Raw genomic sequence first — 21951 nt, 5'->3', positions numbered from 1 at the left:
ACCAGAAACAGTGTGTGTGTGTGTGTGTGTGTGTGTGTGTGTGTGTGTGTGTGTGTGTGTGTGTGTGTGTGTGTGTGTGTTTGTTTGAGTGTATTTGTGTGTATGTGTATGTGTTTGAGTGTATTTTTTCTTGTGTGTGTGTGTGTGTTTGAGTGTATTTTTGTGTGTGTTTATACCCGTGTCTTTATTCTTCCTGCTCTACTTGCTGGACATTTCCCAGCTGTCCATTTCTCAGGCTTCTTAATTGCCTCTTCATTTCATAATTTTAACAAGCCAATTACCGCGAATTAAGTGAGCGTAATAACGCCATTTAGACGTCTCTTTGAGGTGCAAATATTTTTAAATCTTATTTTATGTTTAACGTTGAATTAAATACTTAATATAACTTCGCTATTTTTATTAGATTCTGGTGCAGGTGTAGGTTCAGATTATTATTATTATTTTTATTATTATTATTATTTTTATTATTATTATTATTATTATTATTATTATTATTATTATTATTGTTATTATTATTTTGTAGCAGTAGTTGTTCACTCACTCACCTGAGGAGGTGCTGTACTAACACCTTTCTCTCTTTCTCTCTCTCTCTCTCTCTCACCTGGTCAGGTGCTGGAGTGGAACGGAGTAGCACTGACCGACCGCAGCTTCGAGGAAGTGTGCAGCATCATGGAAGAAGTACATACTCAGGAGGACACTGTGGAGTTACTACTTGAACCATCCAACGACCTGTAAGCTTAGAGGGAGAGGGAGACAGGGGAAGAGGGAGATAAAGAGGGAGAGGAACCACAATAACAGCGTAGCCATCCTTCCCCCAGCCATGACATCCAGTTCACTACCACTAAAGTAGTCCGGATCCATCCATCTTTGTCATAACAACATGTTTCCACGCTCCTTCGGTTACCATGGCGACATCTTATCCCTCTTCACCCCTTTCTTCTCCCGCCTTTCCTGTCTCCTGTGTGACATTTCTCATCACCCTCATCACAATAATACTTCACCTATCCAACATTATCACCACCACCACCATCACTGTCAGCATTAAAAATACCCCTTCATCATCACCACTACCATACTCACACGCCATCATACTCACACACTATCATACTAACACACTATCATGCACATTATCATACTAACACACCATCATACACACACACTATCATACACACCATCATATACACTATCATAATAACACACCATCATACACACTATCATACTAACACCCCATCATACTCATACACTATCATACTAATACACCATCATGCACACTATCATACTAACACACTATCATACTCACACACCAACATACACACCATCATACTCACACACCAACATACACACTATCATACACGCTATCATACTCACTATCATACTCACACACCAACATACACACTATCATACACACTATCATACTCACACACCATCAGACACTTATGCTCAGTCACGTGTCAAGGATCGCAGGAATGTTACATATATATTTTTTTACTCTTTTTCGTCACCTTTCTGAGGTTCTTGGAGTCCGTGATAATTTTTCAACTCAAAGAGATGAGTATGCAGTTAACATCTGGAATATTTACGAGTGTGTGTGTGTGTGTGTGTGTGCACTCACCTAGTTGAGGTTGCAGGGGTCGACTCCCAGCTCATGTGTGTGTGTGTGTATGTGTGTGGAGAAAGGAGAGGAGCTGGGATCGAACCATAGTTCGCAAACTGAAAGTCCGTCGTTCTGCCGTCTATTCTACCAAGATAATTTTTCTGTAATAAAGTTGGTAGAATTACCGACAATATGTAAAGTAAAAGGACACAAGTGCAACTAATGTGACATTTTATTGTGGCAACGTTTCAATCTTCTGGAGAGCGAAACGTTGCCGCAATAAAATGTCACATTAGTTGCACTTGTGTCCTTTTACTTTACATAATTTTTCTGATTTCCATCTGTTCCAATATTTTCCACTTTTTCAGCTTATAACTGAGGCTTCTTGTTATTCCTGCTGGAAAAATCTTCATTATTTTCTTGTACACATCCTTTTATTACGTCATATGTACTTGTCATATCTTCTCTTTTCCTCTTATTAGTTAACGTGGGAGTCCTTAGTGTCCTCAGCCTTCATCACATCTCAGTCTGTAACTCTTGTAGTTATTTAGCAGCTCTTCTGTTGACGTTACTAACTACCAATGTGTTGGTTGACGTTACTAACTACCAGTGTGTTGGTTGACGTTACTAACTATCAGTGTGTTGGTTGGCGTTCCTACCAGTGTATTGGTTGACCTTACTATCAGTGTGTTGGTTGACGTTACTATCAGTGTGTTGGTTGACGTTATTACCAGTGTGTTGGTTGACGTTACTACCAGTGTGTTGGTTGACGTTACTAACTATCAGTGTGTTGGTTGGCGTTACTACCAGTGTATTGGTTGACCTTACTATCAGTGTGTTGGTTGACGTTACTATCAGTGTGTTGGTTGACGTTACCACCAGTGTGTTGGTTGACGTTACTACCAGTGTGTTGGTTGACGTTACTACCAGTGTGTTGGTTGACGTTACTATCAGTGTGTTGGTTGACGTTACCACCAGTGTGTTGGTTGACGTTATTACCAGTGTGTTGGTTGACGTTATTACCAGTGTGTTGGTTGACATTACTACCAGTGTGTTAGTTGACGTTACTACCAGTGTGTTGGTTGACGTTACTACCAGTGTGTTGGTTGACGTTACTACCAGTGTGTTGGTTGACGTTACTACCAGTGTATTGGTTGACGTTACTATCAGTGTATTGGTTGACGTTACTGTCAGTGTGTTGGTTGACGTTACTACCAGTGTGTTTGCTGACGTTACTACCAGTGTGTTGGTTGACGTTACTACCAGTGTGTTTGTTGACGTTACTACCAGTGTGTTGGTTGACGTTACTATCAGTGTGTTGGTTGACGTTACTACCAGTCTGTTGGTTGACGTTACTACCAGTCTGTTGGTTGACGTAACTACCAGTGTGTTGGTTGACGTTACTACCAGTGTGTTGGTTGACGTAACTACCAGTGTGTTGGTTGGCGTAACTACCAGTGTGTTGGTTGACGTTACTACCAGTGTGTTGGTTGACGTAACTACCAGTGTGTTGGTTGACGTTACTACCAGTGTGTTGGTTGACGTTACTACCAGTGTGTTGGTTGACGTTACTACCAGTGTGTTGGTTGACGTTACTACCAGTGTGTTGGTTGACGTTACTACCAGTGTGTTGGTTGACGTTACTACCAGTGTGTTGGTTGACGTTACTACCAGTGTGCTGGTTGACGTAACTACCAGTGTGTTGGTTGACGTTACTACCAGTGTGTTGGTTGACGTAACTACCAGTGTGTTGGTTGACGTTACTATCAGTGTATTGGTTGACGTTACTACCAGTGTGTTGGTTGACGTTACTACCAGTGTGTTGGTTGACGTTACTACCAGTGTGTTGGTTGACGTTACTACCAGTGTGTTGGTTGACGTTACTACCAGTGTGTTGGTTGGGTGTGGGCGCCACACAACCTATACACGTGCCATTTTTTAATTAATATATGTTGTAAACGGCCTTTTTCCCCTGGCATCTCTCCATCCTTGTGCTTAAACCTGTTAAACCTTAACTGTTTTCTCAATGATTTACATACATATTTTAGCGAAAAATTGAGGTATGTCAAAAAATGTTTTAAACAGCACTGAATAGCCGAAATATGCAATAACAATACATTATACCACATTTTTTATATTTTTTCAATATTTTACACACACACACACACACACACACACACACACACACACACACACACACACACACACACACACACACACACACACACACACACACACACACACACATACACACATACACACACACACGCATACACTCATACGCAAACCTCACTCAAGGAGAAAGATCTTGGGGTGAGTATAACACCGAGCATGTCTCCGGAAGCACACATCAATCAGATAACTGCTGCAGCATATGGGCGCCTGGCAAACCTGAGAACAGCATTCCGACACCTTAGTAAGGAATCATTCAAGACACTGTACACCGTGTATGTCAGGCCCATACTGGAGTATGCAGCACCTGTTTGGAACCCGCACTTGATAAAGCACGTCAAGAAACTAGAGAAAGTACAAAGGTTTGCAACAAGGTTAGTTCCAGAGCTAAGGGGAATGTCCTATGAAGAAAGATTAAGGGAAATCGGCCTGACGACACTGGAGGACAGGAGGGTCAGGGGAGACATGATAACGACATATAAAATACTGCGTGGAATAGACAAGGTGGACAAGGACAGGATGTTCCAGGGAGGGGACACAGAAACAAGAGGCCACAATTGGAAGTTGAAGACACAAATGAGTCAGAGAGATAGTAGGAAGTATTTCTTCAGTCATAGAGTTGTAAGGCAGTGGAATAGCCTAGAAAATGACGTAGTGGAGGCAGGAACCATACACAGTTTTAAGACGAGGTTTGATAAAGCTCATGGAGCGGGGAGAAAGAGGGTCTAGTAGCAACCGGTGAAGAGGCGGGGCCAGGAGCTAGGACTCGACCCCTGCAACCACAAATAGGTGAGTACAAATAGGTGAGTACACACTGTGTGTGTGTCGTTTCCCAGACGTAGGAAGGAAAGGATCTGCTGGAGGCACCGTGTGTAGAACTTGCCAACATTCTTTATTCAGAGGAGCTGTAGAGGTGCTCGACCCCCCTTGCCCCCCTAAATTCCCCCTCCCCCCTCCTATCCCTTCCCCCCCGGGTGTCACCTTGAGTACCAATCAGGGTTACTTCTCGTCTGTTTGCGCCACTGGAGAGTCCAGAGTGGCGCCATCACGCAAATTGTGAGAGAGATGAGTGAAGCTGGAGACGGGAGATGAGAGAGATGGAGAGACAGAGATGAAAGGAGGCACAAAGAGAATGATGATGCTTCTGTTTAAAGACGGTGTTGAAGGTCTTATTCAAAGAACACTAATTTGCATACTAGTAGTATTTTTTCGTCTTCTTCTTCTTTTCTTCTTCTTCTTCTTCATATTATTATTATTATTATTATTATTATTATTATTATTATTATTATTATTATTATAGGTTATCATTGCAATTCTTTCTTCTTCTTCTTCTTCTTCTTCTTCTTCTTCTTCTTCTTCTTCTTCTTCTTCTTCTTCTTCTTCTTCTTCTTCTTCTTCTTCTTCTTCTTCTTTTTCTTCTTTTTTTCTTTTTCTTTTTTTTCTTCTTCTTCTTCTTCTTCTTCTTCTTCTTCTTCTTCTTATTATTATTATTATTATTATTATTATTATTATTATTATTATTATTATTATCATAAATGTTACAAATTTCATTGTTAATAATATACTTCCACTACTACTACTGCTGAAAATAATAATAATAATCATAAATAATAATAATAATAATAATAATAATAATGATGATAATATTAATAATAATAATAATAATTATAAATTATAGTTGTTATTATTATTTATGTTGTTATTGTTGTTGATGTTGTTGTTGTTGTTGTTGTTGTTCTTCTTCTTCTTCTTCTTCTTCTTCTTCTTCTTCTTCTTATTATTATTATTATTATTATTATTATTATATTATTATTATTATTATTTTAGTATTATTTATACTTTTTGTTATTTTGGTGAGTAATACCTTTATATAAATCCTTGTTGGAAGAACCGACAAAGAGAAGAAAAACAGAGAAGAGGAAATTATCTGATGCTTTTCACACACACACACACACACACACACACACACACACACACACACACACACACACTCACACACACACACACACACACACACACACACACACACACACACACACTCACACACACACACACACACACACACACACACACACACACACACACACACACACACACACACACACACACACTCACCTTGGAGTAAGAAATGCATCTTTTGCATATTTATCGTGAGGTAAAAATAACAGCATAATAATTAGTGCCCAATATGCATAATATATATATATATATATATATATATATATATATATATATATATATATATATATATATATATATATATATATATATATATATATATATATATATATATATATATATAAATTAGTTTTTTAATTAACACATAGGCCATCTCCCACCAATGCAGGTTGGCCCGAAAGAGAAAATCTTTCACCATCATTCATTCCATCACTGTCGTGCCAGAGGTGCGCTTACACTATAATTATAAACTGCAACATTAACATCCCTCCTTCAGAGTGCAGACACTGTACTTCTCATCTCCAGGACTCAAGTCCGGCCTGCCGGTTTCTCTGAATCTCTTAATAAATGCTACCTTGCCCACACTCCAACAGCACGTCAAGTCCTAAAAGCATTTGTCTCCATTCGCTCCTATTTAACACGTTCACGCATGCCTGCTGGAAGTCTAAGCCCCTCGCACACAAAACCCCTTTACCCCCTCACTCCAACATTTCCTAGGCCGACCCCTTACCCGGCCTTCCCGCCATTACAGATTTATATGATAATAATATCTTTATTTACTTCAAGTACATGTACATGGTATACAGTCCTAGCTAACAACAATGACATACTATGTAGAAAGCCGCTTGTTATGCTCAGCATGTCGGGCAAATTAGGTCAGTGTCCCAGGATGCGACCCACACCAGTCGACTAACACCCAGGTACCCATTTTACTGATGGGGAACATAGACAAACAGGTGGAAAGAAACACGCCCAATGTTTCTATTCTGCTGGGAATCGAACGCACGCCCTCGCCATGTGAAGCGAAAGCGTTAGCCACCAGGCCACCAGAACCCTCGAAGTCATTCTGTTTCCTTCCCTTGTGTCTACATGTCCGAACCACCTCAACAACCCTTACTCAGCCCTCTAGATAATAGTTTTGGTAAGCCAGCGCCTGTATATATATATATATATATATATATATATATATATATATATATATATATATATATATATATATATATATATATATATATATATATATATCGTGCCGAATAGGTAAAACTTGCGATTTTGGCTTAAATACCTACGCTCTTCTTGCCGAATAAGGCAAGCAGCGAAAATTTGTGTATGCAATAATTTCGCAAAAATCATTCTGAACCCAACTAAAAAATATATTTCATTGTGTTTGTTTATTATTAAATTATTGTAAACATATTTAAAATATATTTAGTTGGATTAGGCTAAATTAAGTTGCACTTTTTATAATAATGTTAGCTAAGTTTTCTAAGTTTCTTTTGATATAAAATTATTAATTTTACATTAACATAAATGAAAAAATATATATTTAACCGTATAAGTGAAAATTTAAGAAAGGACTTAATTTAAATGAGTTCTTGCTAAGTGACCAGCTTTACTGACAATGTAATTCATCTCTCTTATTCATCCATCCATGTTGCATTTTCCATCCATGTTGCATTTTCGTTCAATGATTCGCTTATGTAGCCTGAATATTCCATCTCTCTTATCTCTCCTCCTGGCATGTGTATTCAATCATGCTAGGTCATTCTTCAAGACTATGAATTTCATCATCCCTATCCTATCCTCGGGCTAGTGTATCCCATCTCTTTTTCCCCTTCCTCCTTGTTCCTTCTACCTAGTCTATCCCATCTTTTCCTCCCATCATTCCAAGCTGTACCCTTCTGTTTCCATGCTACCATCCCTGCGGCCTGAGTGGAATACTTGACGATATTCTCATTATCCTACTGAGGTCTCACAGCTCAGGCTGATGGATTTTAGAGCTGTGTAGGAGATCCCCGCCTGACTGAATGTGACGGGGTAGCACAGCTAGTTTTTCTTCTAACTATGTAACTATCATGTTGAATAGTGTAGTAACACAGTGAGTGCTCCCACTATGTAACTATCATATAGAATAGTGTAGTAACACACTATGAGTGTTCCCACTATGTAACTACCATATAGAATAGTATAGTAACACCATATGAGTGCTCCCACTATGTAACTATCATATAGAATAGTGTAGTAACACACTATGAATGCTCCCACTGTAACTATCATATAGAATAGTGTAGTAACACACTATGAGTGTTCCCACTATGTAACTATCATATAGAATAGTGTAGTAACACACTATGAATGCTCCCACTATGTAACTACCATATAGAATAGTGTAGTAACACAGTATGAGTGCTCCCATTATGTAACTATCATATAGAATAGTGTAGTAACACAGTATGAGTGCTCCCACTATGTAACTATCATATAGAATAGTGTAGTAACACAGTATGAGTGCTCCCACTATGTAACTATCATATAGAATAGTGTAGCAACACACTGTGAGTGCTCCCAGTGTGTAACTATCATATAGAATAGTGTAGCAACACACTGTGAGTGCTCCCAGTGTGTAACTACCATATAGAATAGTGTAGCAACACACTGCGGGTGTTCTTACTATGTAACTATCATGCAGAATAGTGTAGCAACACACTGCGGGTGTTCTTACTATGTAACTATCATGCACAATAGTGTAGCAACACAGTATGGGGGGTTCCCACTATGTAACTCTTATATAGAAGAAGGTGGTACCAGCACATTGCTGTTGTACACAATTTTGTTAAATAAAAATAGATAAGAAAAAACAAATATTTTCAATCCACTCACCCTCCATGAATTTTTTCCCACTGTTTTTTTCAGACGCTCCTTGGACTATGGTGACGAGACGAGTGCCTTACTGCAGCAGAAGAGAGGATCTTTAGAGGGCAGGTCTCCGTCAGGTAGGTGCTCTCTCTCTCTCTCTCTCTCTCTCTCTCTCTCTCTCTCTCTCTCACTCTCTCTCTCTATCTCTTTTAAAAGTATGGTCTGCTTAACTAATTTTATTCTCATTTGTTGATCTTTCAGAAGGTGAAAACGACAAATCGCAATCTTCCAGCTCTAGAAGAAAGTTGCCCAGAATTCCGGTAAGTGTCCCTTTTTTCATTCTCTCTCTCTCTATCTCTCTCTCTCTCTCTCTCTCTCTCTCTCTCTCTCTCTCTCTCTCTCTCTCTCTCTCTCTCTCTCTCTCTCTCTCTCTCTCCCTCCCTCCCTCCCTCCCTCCCTCTCTCCCTCTCTTACCTCTTACTGCCTCTCTCGCTTTCTCTTATACTCCCTCTCATATAAATCATACATGAAATTGCGAGAAGCTTACATCTTACCCAGACAAATTACTGAATATCTTTCAAATATATGGATGGATAAAATTAAAAGTAAATTGTTTACAACACATACCAGACCAAAACTGGATTGTGCAACAGTAATGTGATGATCACCATTCTTGACTCTTCCAAACCACTTCTTAATCTCGTCAAAACCTCTGCCAAATGTGGTACTACTACAAGATGGTCCTTAATCTAGATATTGGTTGATAATTCATCTTAGCAGAGAGCTTCGGTGTGGACTCCCAAGTTCCCTCCTTGTCAGTCTTTTCCTCATGCACTCCCATGTACTCTCATGCACTTATTTTCACTCTCGCTTTCACTCTGCCTCTCTGCCACTCTCCTCCTCAGAGCGACGTTGCTCGCGACCCGGTGAGTGGAAAGCTTCAGGTTCAGATGTGGTACGACCAGGACAAGTCTCACCTCATAGTGACAGTGGTGTCAGCCCACGACCTGCGCTTTAGGGACAGTTCAACCTATGGCCCTCCTGAAGCCTTCGTCTGCTTGCGGCTCTTTCCCTTCAGGTGGGTCCCGTAGGGAGTAGTTCTCCTTCAGGTGGGTCCTGCAGCGAATATCTGTAGTTAGAATCGTTTTCCTGTAAGTCCTACGCTATCTGTCCTTTAACATGATGTTGTACATCCTCCTCTATTCCCGAAGGTGACCTATCTGTCCTTCCAGTTGGCTTAGTTATCCCTCCAGTTGACGTCTACCCCTCGAGGAGCAGCCGGGAGAAGATTTGCTGTCTAAGTGTTTTCCTTTCAAAGTTTTAGGAGTTTGTTGCAGTTTAATCTTATTTTAACTTGAGTTTCGTGGGAGTTTGTGTGTGTGTGAGAAGCAGAGAGAGAGAGAGAGAGAGAGAGAGAGAGAGAGAGAGAGAGAGAGAGAGAGAGAGAGAGAGAGAGAGAGAGAGAGAGAGAGAGAGAGACAGAGAGAGAGAGAGAGACAGAGACAGAGACAGAGACAGACAGAGTGAATGGTAATGGTGGTGGTGGTGGTGGTGGTGGTCATAGTGATGCACCTAACCTTAATTGACTCACACCTGACTTAATGAGCCTCACCCTTGCTATCATCCACACACCTGGCCTCTCTCAACATACGCGCGCCTCGGCAACTCCCAATAGATATCACTTATCCAATTAGTGCAATCACCAGTGTATATACGACTCTCACTCTGAAGAAAACACGTCGTGTATGTATTTCTCCATTAGTGTGAAGAATCTCGGTTCTTTGAATTCAATTAGGGTTTTAAGTTTGAATTCCTTTAATGCTTATGAAATAGGGTATCATTCTCGACTCACGTACACCCACGCCACTATCTGGAATCTGGTCAAGTGGCGTAAGTACTACGTACTTTGATACAGAGTGTGTAGGTTCGAATCTTGCTGTGGACTGAGATAATGTTTGTTAAAAGTTTGCTCATTTGCGAATTGTTAGGCATATATATATATATATATATAGATATATATATATATATATATATATATATATATATATATATATATATATATATATATATAGAAGGTGTGGAGTTAATAAAAGCATTAGTCAGAGGGCAGAAGAGGGGTTGTTGAGGTGGTTTGGTCATTTAGAGAGAATGGATCAAAGTAGAATGACATGGAAAGCATATAAATCTATAGGGGAAGGAAAGAGGGGTAGGGGTCGTCCTCGAAAGGGTTGGAAAGAGGGGGTAAAGGAGGTTTTGTGGGCGAGGGGCTTGGACTTCCAGCGGGCGTGCGTGGGCGTGTTAGATAGGAGTGAATGGAGACGAATGATACTTGGGACCTGACGATCTGTTGGAGTGTGAGCAGGGTAATATTTAGTGAAGGGATTCAGGGAAACCGGTTATTTTCATATAGTCGGACTTGAGTCCTGGAAATGGGAAGTACAATGCCTGCACTTTAAAGGAGGGGTTTGGGATATTGGCAGTTTGGAGGGATATGTTGTGTATCTTTATACGTATATGCTTCTAAACTGTTGTATTCTGAGCACCTCTGCAAAAGCAGTGATAATGTGTGAGTGTGGTGAAAGTGTTGAATGATGATGAAAGTATTTTCTTTTTGGGGATTTTCTTTCTTTTTTTTTTTGGGTCACCCTGCCTCGGTGGGAGACGGCCGACTTGTTGAAAAAAAAAAAAAAAACGCAAAAAAAAAAAAAAAAAAAAAAATATATATATATATATATATATGTATATATATATATATATATATATATATATAAATATATATATATATATATATATATATATATATATATATATATATATATATATATATATATATATATATACCAAAGAGTTATATCAAAAAAAAATTTTCTTTGTCTGGCTTGAATGCACCAATTGTTTCCTGTGATTATTTTGCAATACATAAACACACGTGTCTTTTACAGTGACTGCAAGATCTACAGCACGGGAGTGGCAGAATCTTCATGCAAGCCTATGTGGAACTCTTCCTTCATCTGGGAGGGCCTCACGGCAGACGCACTCATGGGTCTTACTATGGAAATGTCCGTCTGGGATTACGTCTCTGACACGGAGAATGGATTTCTGGGTGAGTACCTGTGAAAAGTAGTGGATACTTATTTGTAGTCCCCGTCGCCAGTGCTTAGTAGTTAGGGGAACAGGGCTATAGTAGTGGTGTCGCCTCTGCAGGTGCAGAGCTATGTCCGTGGTGTTCTGTTTTCAGTGTTCGTAATTACAGGAGCAGAGTTATGCCCGTGGTGTCCAGTCTTCAGTGGTCATATATAAAGGAGCAGAGTTATGTCCGTGGTGTCCAGTCTTCAGTGGTCATATATAAAGGAGCAGAGTTATGCCCGTGGTGTCCTGTCTTCAGTGTTCGTACCTACAGTATCAGCAACATGGACATGAGTTTTATTTCCCAAACCGGTCAGTGTAAGTTATTATAGGCAGACGTTATCTAAGGTATACGCTACCAATGTCTCGGCAGATGTGGAACCAACAGACTGATGGCAGATGAATTCTCTTGAATTGATGGATAGGATATGATTGACCTGTCCTAGTGTATACAAGAGACCACCATCCATTCAGCTGCCCTCTCACCCAGCCCCTGTGATGCACTGGTTGACCTCTTGCCTCAGTTGACGCACTGATCGACCTCCTCTCTCTACAGGTGAGACGCTGATCGACCTGCGACACGCCTACTTGGACGAGCGTCCTACCTGGTACCGCCTTCAGGAGCGGAGATCGCGTAGCGCCAACGCCACTCCTAGAGGATCCATTGTTTCCTACGACTTTGCTGTTCCTCCCATCCGGCGACCCTCCTCCGTGCGCTCTGGCTCCGGTGAGTGGAGGGTGGAGGCGTGGAGGGAAGGTTGGAGGGAAGGTTGGAGGGGTGAAGAGAGCAGTGGAGAAGATGGGATATTAGGTACAGCTTAGAGTAAGGAGAAAGAAATGGAAAGAATCAGATACACATTTAGGGAGAGAGAGAGAGAGAGAGAGAGAGAGAGAGAGAGAGAGAGAGAGAGAGAGAGAGAGAGAGAGAGAGAGAGAGAGAGAGAGAGAGAGAGAGAGAGACATTAGCTGCGTTGCAAAGCTGGCAAATACAAGAACTGTCTTTAGTAACCTAAAGACAAGTTGTTGAAGATCCTGTACACTACACATGTCAAGCCAGTCCTCGCATATCCAGCACCTCTGTGAGGCCCGCCGCTAGACAAGCACATAAGCTTGACGAATAACGGCGATTTTCTACTCTTTTTGCTTAATAAGAAAGATTATATTAATTAACTCTCACGTCAAGAGAAATGAGAATAGACAGAGACAAGAATAAGGAGGCATAAATAGATCCTAAAATACACACAAACACACACACACACACACACACACACACACACACACACACACACACACACACACACACACACACACACACACACACACACACACACACACACTACAATGGATCAGGGAATACTTGTCAGGAAGACAGCAGCGAGTTATGGTACGTGGCGAGGTGTCAGAGTGGGCACCTGTAACCAGCGGGGTCCCGCAGGGGTCAGTCCTAGGACCAGTGCTGTTTCTGGTATTTGTGAACGACATGACGGAAGGAATAGACTCTGAGGTGTCCCTGTTTGCAGATGACGTGAAGTTGATGAGAAGAATTCACTCGATCGAAGACCAGGCAGAACTACAAAGGGATCTGGACAGGCTGCAGACCTGGTCCAGAAATTGGCTCCTGGAGTTCAATCCCACCAAGTGCAAAGTCATGAAGATTGGGGAAGGGCAAAGAAGGCCGCAGACAGAGTACAGTCTAGGGGGGTCAGAGACTACAAACCTCACTCAAGGAAAAAGATCTTGGGGTGAGTATAACACCAGGCACATCTCCTGAAGCGCACATCAACCAAATAACTGCTGCAGCATATGGGCGCCTAGCAAACCTCAGAACAGCATTCCGACATCTTAATAAGGAATCATTCAGGACCCTGTACACCGTGTACGTTAGGCCCATATTGGAGTATGCGGCACCAGTTTGGAATCCACACCTAGCCAAGCACGTGAAGAAACTAGAGAAAGTGCAAAGGTTTGCAACAAGGCTAGTCCCAGAGCTAAGAGGTATGTCCTACGAGGAGAGGTTAAGGGAAATCAACCTGACGACACTGGAGGACAGGAGAGATAGGGGGGACATGATAACGACATACAAAATACTGAGAGGAATTGACAAGGTGGAAAAAGACAGGATGTTCCAGAGATTGGACACAGTAACAAGGGGACACAGTTGGAAGCTGAAGACACAGATGAATCACAGGGATGTTAGGAAGTATTTCTTCAGCCACAGAGTAGTCAGTAAGTGGAATAGTTTGGGAAGCGATGTAGTGGAGGCAGGATCCATACATAGCTTTAAGCAGAGGTATGATAAAGCTCACGGCTCAGGGAGAGTGACCTAGTAACGATCAGTGAAGAGGCGGGGCCAGGAGCTCGGACTCAACCCCCGCAACCTCAACTAGGTGAGTACACACACTCACACACACACACACACACACACACACACACACACACACACACACACACACACACACACACACACACACACACACACACACGCAGATAACCTCTCGAGATTTTGTGGCACTGTAAGGCAAAAGTGGAAGGAGTCAGCTGAAAAAGTAGTGTACGAAAACTTCGTACGATATTTCAAGACTAGGTATGATAACGCCAAAGATGCGTGAAAACTCTGGAATATCTAAAAATATTTACTTCGAAATGCTCCGATGATACCAGTAAACTCCCGGATGATCAAAAATGTTCCAGTGAACCCCAGGATAATACTGAATGGTAGCCACTCCCTTCCTGCAGAAGTTTGCGAACACACAATCCCTGGACAGCGTATTCTTCTTATCCATCAATTTATCTTAAACATGTGTAGTGGGGTGCTAGGTAAAGTTAACCTGAGCTTGTTTGTTGCTACAGCCAGAGGGAAGAGACAGAGAGAGAGAGAGAGAGAGAGAGAGAGAGAGAGAGAGAGAGAGAGAGAGAGAGAGAGAGAGAGAGAGAGAGAGAGAGAGAGAGAGAACATAAATGAGTGAGTATGAAACTCCCTCAATCTGTGCCAGAGGAAGAGGGAACCGCAGAGCGAAAGAGAGAAAGAGAGAGAGAGGGGAAGAAAGAGATTTAGGGTGGGGGAAAAGAGAGACGGGAATGAGAGAGGAAACTGAAAGCGAAACAGATGGCAAGAGATTGCATATGCTTGCCAGGATTCTGCAATGATTTATACAGGATATTGGCCAGGCTTAGTGGAGAGAGGATTACCAGCATCCGCCTCTGGCCCAGCGGAACATATTTGTACGAAGATTTCTAGCCTTTGCGCACACACACACACACACACACACACACACACACACACACACACACACACACACACACACACACACACACACACACACACACACACACACACACACACACACACACACACACACACACACACACACACACACACACACACACACACACACACACACACACACACACACACACACACACACACACACACACTAGTAACTGATAAAGAATGAGTCTGAAATACAGAAGATACAAGGCTTGGAAGCGTATTCAACGAGGCAAAACAAAAGACATAACCAGGGAAACAAGCGTTGCATTCTTATATCAACAGTAATGCAGACAAAAACTCTGAGTAGGAGATGAAAGACCTAGAAACGCATAAAGCTAAGAGATAAGTTAGATAGGTAAAAAATAACTTAAGAAAATTAATAGTGTGGAGGAGACGTGCATTCACTTCAGGACATTTATTAAATGAAACGTTTCGCCCCCTAGTGAATTCTCACAAAGCCACTCGTGATGAAACGTCCTGAATTGTACGCAATTGTCCCTTTCAACATTTTGTCGGTATCTGCTTGCTATTTACGACTAGAAAACTAGCAGAAAAGCAGATACCATTGGCTATTGAAATTACACCTAAGACTGACATTAATACTGGAATAAAATAGGAGACTTCGAATATCTCTTATGTTATTAAAGGGGAAACTGTTGATAGGGAAAAGGCTATTATTGTTTTTGGCTGTACAGAAAAAAAAACCAATCAAATCATAAGCAAAAGGCGACAAAGAGGAAGAAAAATACATCAATGATACGACAAAGTGCCTAAGAAGATTACACCAATTAAAAGTATATAAACCGTGGAAGGCTAGCTTATCATGTAGCATATATCCATCCTATGGATGGTAGCGGAAGAACTCATGGATACACAAAAGTTCTAGGAATTTAGCCCCAAAAGGGTTCACAGGAGCACTTCTGGATTTATATATACAACTGACTTCTCTGTTACAAGCCAATTTTGGGATATTTGCTTAATATGTCTGGTATCTTATTTTCATTAGTAAGATACCCTGAAATATCACATAAGTCATTGCACTATCTTTGTGATCCTCAATGAATGGACAGTTAAGTACAGATTGTTCAAGAAAGTAACCCTAAGACTGGCCACATACTTTACAGTTAGTGTGATCATCTGTGTGTCTGCCAAACTTCCAGAAGCAGTTGTAGTCAAGCCTAAACCTGGCTACTGCAACATCAGTCAATATGTTCGCATTGAAAGTTACTCCATAAACGTAGTTATCTACGTCCCTGTTATCATGAACGTAATCTACATCTGTGTTATCATAAACGTAGTTATCTACGACTGTGTTATCATAAACGTAGTTATCTACGTCTGTGTTATCATAAACGTAGTTATCTACGTCTGTGTTATCATAAACGTAGTTATCTACGACTGTGTTATCATAAACGTAGTTATCTACGTCTGTGTTATCATAAACGTAGTTATCTACGTCTGTGTTATCATAAACGTAGTTATCTACGTCTGTGTTATCATAAACGTAGTTATCTACGTCTGTGTTATCATAAACGTAGTTATCTACGTCTGTGTTATCATAAACGTAGTTATCTACGTCTGTGTTATCATAAACGTAATCTACATATGTGTTATCATAAACGTAGTTATATACGTCTGTGTTATCATAACACATCATAAGAAGAATAAAGAAAAAAATGGAAAATAAGTAGCCGCTTTAAAACTCTAGCAAATAACACAGAAGCAGGTTATTGAGATGACAAAAAAGAGGGAGTAAAGAAAGACTGTTTGATGTTGCCAAGAAAGATAAGAATAGAACCAGATAAGATAACTCCATGAGTTTTTAAAACAAAGTATAAGGATGAACTAAGATATTCACTTAAAAAAAAATATGATATCACTTGAAAGACAAATGGAAGATGTCTTATATTGTGCCTATATTTAAAAACAAATGTGTGACAGGAAAGATATTTTAAACTATAGGTCAGTTTCGTTGATAATTGTAAAAATATTGCAAAAGTTATTATAAAAAGCGAGAGAAATCAATCATTAATCAGCAAACAATTGGGCTTTTGTCTGCAAATTCCTGAACACTAAATCTATTATGATATTCAAAAAAAAGTGAAATTGTTCAAGAAAAGTGGAAGTTGTGGGTTAAAATGATCCAAATTTAGAAAAAAAAAGATATTTTGACAGTGTTCGCATGAAGGACTAATTTAAAAACTATAAGCATATGTGAAAAATAGGAAAATAATGCAATGGAGGAAAAAAACTTTCTGTTTATTTTTGAGAAAATAATACTTAAGATATCAACACTGGCTGAGAGGAGAAGAAAATATAAAGTAACACAATGGATAAGGAGGATTTTTTGACGCCTTCAACTGGGATAAGAAGAAACAATTGTAATGCAGGAATTAAAGGCGCCAGATAGATTTTTTTTTTTTTTTGAGACCCAAAGAATGGTGAAAAAATGAATGAAATATATGAGGCAATTACACACACACACACACACACACACACACACACACACACACACACACACACACACACACACACACACATACACACACACACACACACACACACACACACACACACACATAAACACACACACACACACACACACACACACACACACACACACACACACACACACACACACACACACACACACACACACACACACACACACACATAATTGAATTAAGAATAAAGATATTGACTTTCAATCACTATTTCAGCATTAAGCTGAAAAGCAATACACAACTTAATTAATTAGCCAAGAAATAAATGTAACTAAAATACTGAAAAAAATACTGGATGCGCAGTGCTGTCAGAACCATGACTGTGTTGTGTGATGGTTTTAATTAAAAATATATGTGTGTTATGCTGGGGATGACAGCAGCAACAACAACAACAGCATCAGCAGCAACAACAACAACAGCATCAGCAGCAAAAACAGCAGCATCAGAAACAACAACAACAGCATCAGCAGCAACAACAACAGCATTAGCAGCAACAACAACAGCATCAGCAACAACAACAACAGCATCAGCAGCAGCAACAACAATAGCATCAGCAGCAACAACAACAGCATCAACAGCAACAACAACAGCATCAGCAGCAGCAACAACAGCATCAGCAGCAACAACAACTGCATCAGCAGCAATAACAACAGCATCAGCAGCAACAACAACAACATCAGCAGCAACAACAACAACATCAGCAGCAACAACAACTGCATCAGCAGCAACAACAACAGCATCAGCAGCAACAACAACAACATCAGCAGCAACAACAACTGCATCAGCAGCAATAACAACAGCATCAGCAGCAACAACAACAACATCAGCAGCAACAACAACAACATCAGCAGCAACAACAACAGCATCAGCAGCAACAACAACAGCATCAGCAGCAACAACAACAGCATCAGCAGCAACAACAACAGCATCAGCAGCAACAACAACAGCATCAGCAACAACAACAACAGCATCAGCAGCAACAACAACAGCATCAACAGCAACAACAACAGCATCAGCAGCAACAACAACAACATCAGCAGCAACAACAACAACATCAGCAGCAACAACAACTGCATCAGCAGCAATAACAACAGCATCAGCAGCAACAACAACAACATCAGCAGCAACAACAACAACATCAGCAGCAACAACAACAGCATCAGCAGCAACAACAACAGCATCAGCAGCAACAACAACAGCATCAGCAGCAACAACAGCAGCATCAGAAACAACAACAACAGCATCAGCAGCAACAACAACAGCATCAACAGCAACAACAACAGCATCAGCAGCAGCAACAACAGCATCAGCAGCAACAACAACTGCATCAGCAGCAATAACAACAGCATCAGCAGCAACAACAACAACATCAGCAGCAACAACAACAACATCAGCAGCAACAACACAAATAATTACAAAAGCAGCAGCAACAGCAGCAGAAACAACAACATCATCAGCAGCAACAGCAGTAATAGAAATACCAGCAGCAACAACAACAGCAGCAGTAACAAAAGCAGCAGCAGCAACAGCAGCATCTTCAGCAACAACTGTTGTTAAAACATCAGCAGCAGTAGCAACAACAACAGCAGCAGCAACAACAACAGCAACAGCAGCAACAACAGCAACAGCAGAAGCAACAACAACAGGAAAAAGGAAAAGCAGCAGCAACAGTACCATCTGCTCCAACAGCAGCAGCACCAACAACACCATCAGCACCAACAATAACAGCACCAGCAACACCATCAGCACCAACAATAACAGCACCAACAGCACCAACAGCACCATCAGCACCAACAGCACCATCAGCACCAACAACACCGTCAACATCAATAACAATAGCAAAATCATAAGCAGCAGCAAAAAATACCAACAGATGAAGTAGTACCAACAGCAACAGAAAATAGCAGCAGAATCAACAATAACAGCGGCAGCATGAGTACAAACAACAGCAGCAACAGAAGCAACAGCAAACGTAACAAGTACAGTTGCAGCAGCAACAAACGTAACAGCGACAGTAGTAGTAACAGCATTAACAGCAATAACAGCGCTGACGGGTGAAGCCATGATACTAGCTGCAGCAGCAGTAACAGCCACAGTAGCAGTAATACTAGCAACAGCAACACTAACAATAGCAGCAGCAACAGAAGAAAACAGTAACAGTAGCAGCAACAGCAAAACAACATCGACACTAACAGCTGCAGCAGCAATACAAGCAGTAAGAGAGTTGGCTGCTGTGGCCAGTGCTGCACTGCTCACTTTAATGTTTCCAAGGCTGGTGTGTGTCAAGGAAAAACGACACACACACACACACACACACACACACACACATTCCCTTTTGTGCAGTAATTAACTTGTGGTTTGTTAGAGAGGAAAATAGTTGTTGTTCTTGCTTCTTGTTGGTAGGTTGGTTGATGAAACAGCAGTTCAAGTAACCTAACAGCCTACATACACTTAGAGACATAAACCTGTCTGAGTATACACCATACTGTTTTCAATATATACGTATATATATATATATATATATATATATATATATATATATATATATATATATAGATATATATATATATATATATATATATATATATATATATATGTCGTGCCGAATAGGCAGAACCTGCCATCTTGGCTTAAATAGCAACGCTCATCTTGCCATATATGACAAGTGAAAATTTGTGTATGCAATAATTTCGCCAAAATCATTCTGAACCCAACGAAAAAAATATATTTCACTGTGTTTGTTTAGTATTAAATTACTGTAAACAAATCTAAAATATATTTAGTTGGGTTAGGCTAAAATAAATTGCTCTTGTTAAAATAAGGTTAGGTAAGTTTTCTAAGATTCTTTTGGTGTAATATTAAAAATTTTTACATTAACATTAATGAAAAAAATATATCTTTAAACGTATAAGAGAAAATTTCAGAAAGGACTTGATTTTAAATGAGTTCTTGCTAATTGACCAGTTTTACATATTCGGCACGATATATATATATATATATATATATATATATATATATATATATATATATATATATATATATATATAATATTCAGTCAGTAATATTCTTAGATAATATTTATCTGAAATACTCTTAAAGATTATAGTTTTTTCGTGTAAATAATACTTTAAGCTAATTTTTGCAACAAAAGTGAATCTTCTTGGAAAACAAATTATTTTATAATTATTATTAATATTGACATTTTTATTTCTCTTATTAATATAGTTTTTGTTACTTTGTACATGATTACATATCTGTTACGGAATAGTGTAAATGTATTCTCTGATTTTTATTATAAACTGAGAAAGTGACTCTCAAACTGTCTCTCATAAATGTCTCTCAAATGTGTCTGGAGTAAAAACGCGAGAAATGGTCTACACTAAGCCTACCGACTTATAATAAGCCAAATAGCCCATACAAGACGGGTCGATCTCATATCCAAACATCCTCACTTATGCATCTGCCCATAGGCATTATTGTTATTATAATCAGGGGGAGCGCTGAACCCGGAGGATTATACAGCGCCTGGGGGGGATGATGTGGAAGGCATTCAGGCTTAATTCTGGGAACTGGAGCACGGATCCAATTCCCTAAATCAAGAGCCCCTCACCAACATCAAGGAACTGCCCATAGGCAGAGTGTGTATCTATATCGTGATTATTTCCAGGAGGATCGAGCCTCCAGTTCTTGAATCTCTTGGCATAGATGTGAAAATATCAATAAATATATGGACCTCAATGCTCTTCTATATTTACAGACGACGGAGAAGACAGCAGAAACTCATCACTGGACTCTGGCCTCCTACACCCTGACCTCGCCTGGAGAGAATCAAGGTACCTTGCCTAGCGTGTCGGATCCCTCTGCTACTCCGATGCTCACACGTTCTTTTCTTTCCCTAAATCCCCCCAGCCCGCATACTTATATTTTTTTAGTGTAGTCTTTAGACTCTGTACTTGTAGGGCAGTTTGTTAAGTTGGTTGATCTACATTCGTAGTGTTTGATGATCTTGACTGAGAGTTCTTGTGTTGTTATAACGTAATTTCTATTTATTTTTGCTAGTTTTTCTGGTAAGATCTGTATTTAGTTTTTGTTTAATTTCTCATTAGCATTATTATCTAGTAAGGTCGATGCTCACTAGTTTATGCATTTTTTTGGAGATGAATATATATATATATATATATATATATATATATATATATATATATATATATATATATATATATATATATATATATACATTGAAATCACGAAACAAGTGATTTTGAATCATTAACAGAACTGTGCCTAGCCAGGATTTGATCCTGCGTCACAGTGCCCAGCCCTGTGAGAACAGCACAATGTACGAATCCAGTGGATAGAGGGTTGTGTACATTATCCTGACAGGGTCGAATCCTGGCTAGCCGCAGTTCTGTTAATAATATATATATATATATATATATATATATATATATATATATATATATATATAT

General features: G+C 39.9%; 1 protein-coding gene across 1 annotated transcript in view; it reads left to right on the top strand.

Moving 5' to 3' along the window:
* The window catches only part of LOC128696023 (regulating synaptic membrane exocytosis protein 2), a 56883-nt gene that overhangs the window by 2191 nt on the left and 32741 nt on the right, over positions 1–21951 (top strand). The window contains exons 2-8 of the mRNA XM_070094923.1: positions 610–731; positions 8639–8718; positions 8843–8901; positions 9487–9659; positions 11524–11684; positions 12264–12434; positions 21240–21315. Coding sequence (XP_069951024.1) covers positions 610–731; positions 8639–8718; positions 8843–8901; positions 9487–9659; positions 11524–11684; positions 12264–12434; positions 21240–21315 — 842 coding nt within the window. The remainder of the gene's footprint in view (positions 1–609; positions 732–8638; positions 8719–8842; positions 8902–9486; positions 9660–11523; positions 11685–12263; positions 12435–21239; positions 21316–21951) is intronic.

The sequence above is a fragment of the Cherax quadricarinatus genome, chromosome 48 (assembly GCF_038502225.1).
Source record: "Cherax quadricarinatus isolate ZL_2023a chromosome 48, ASM3850222v1, whole genome shotgun sequence".
Lineage (NCBI taxonomy): Eukaryota > Metazoa > Arthropoda > Malacostraca > Decapoda > Parastacidae > Cherax > Cherax quadricarinatus.
Note: the sequence above shows the minus strand (reverse complement) of the source record. Positions and strands in the feature narration are given on the sequence as shown.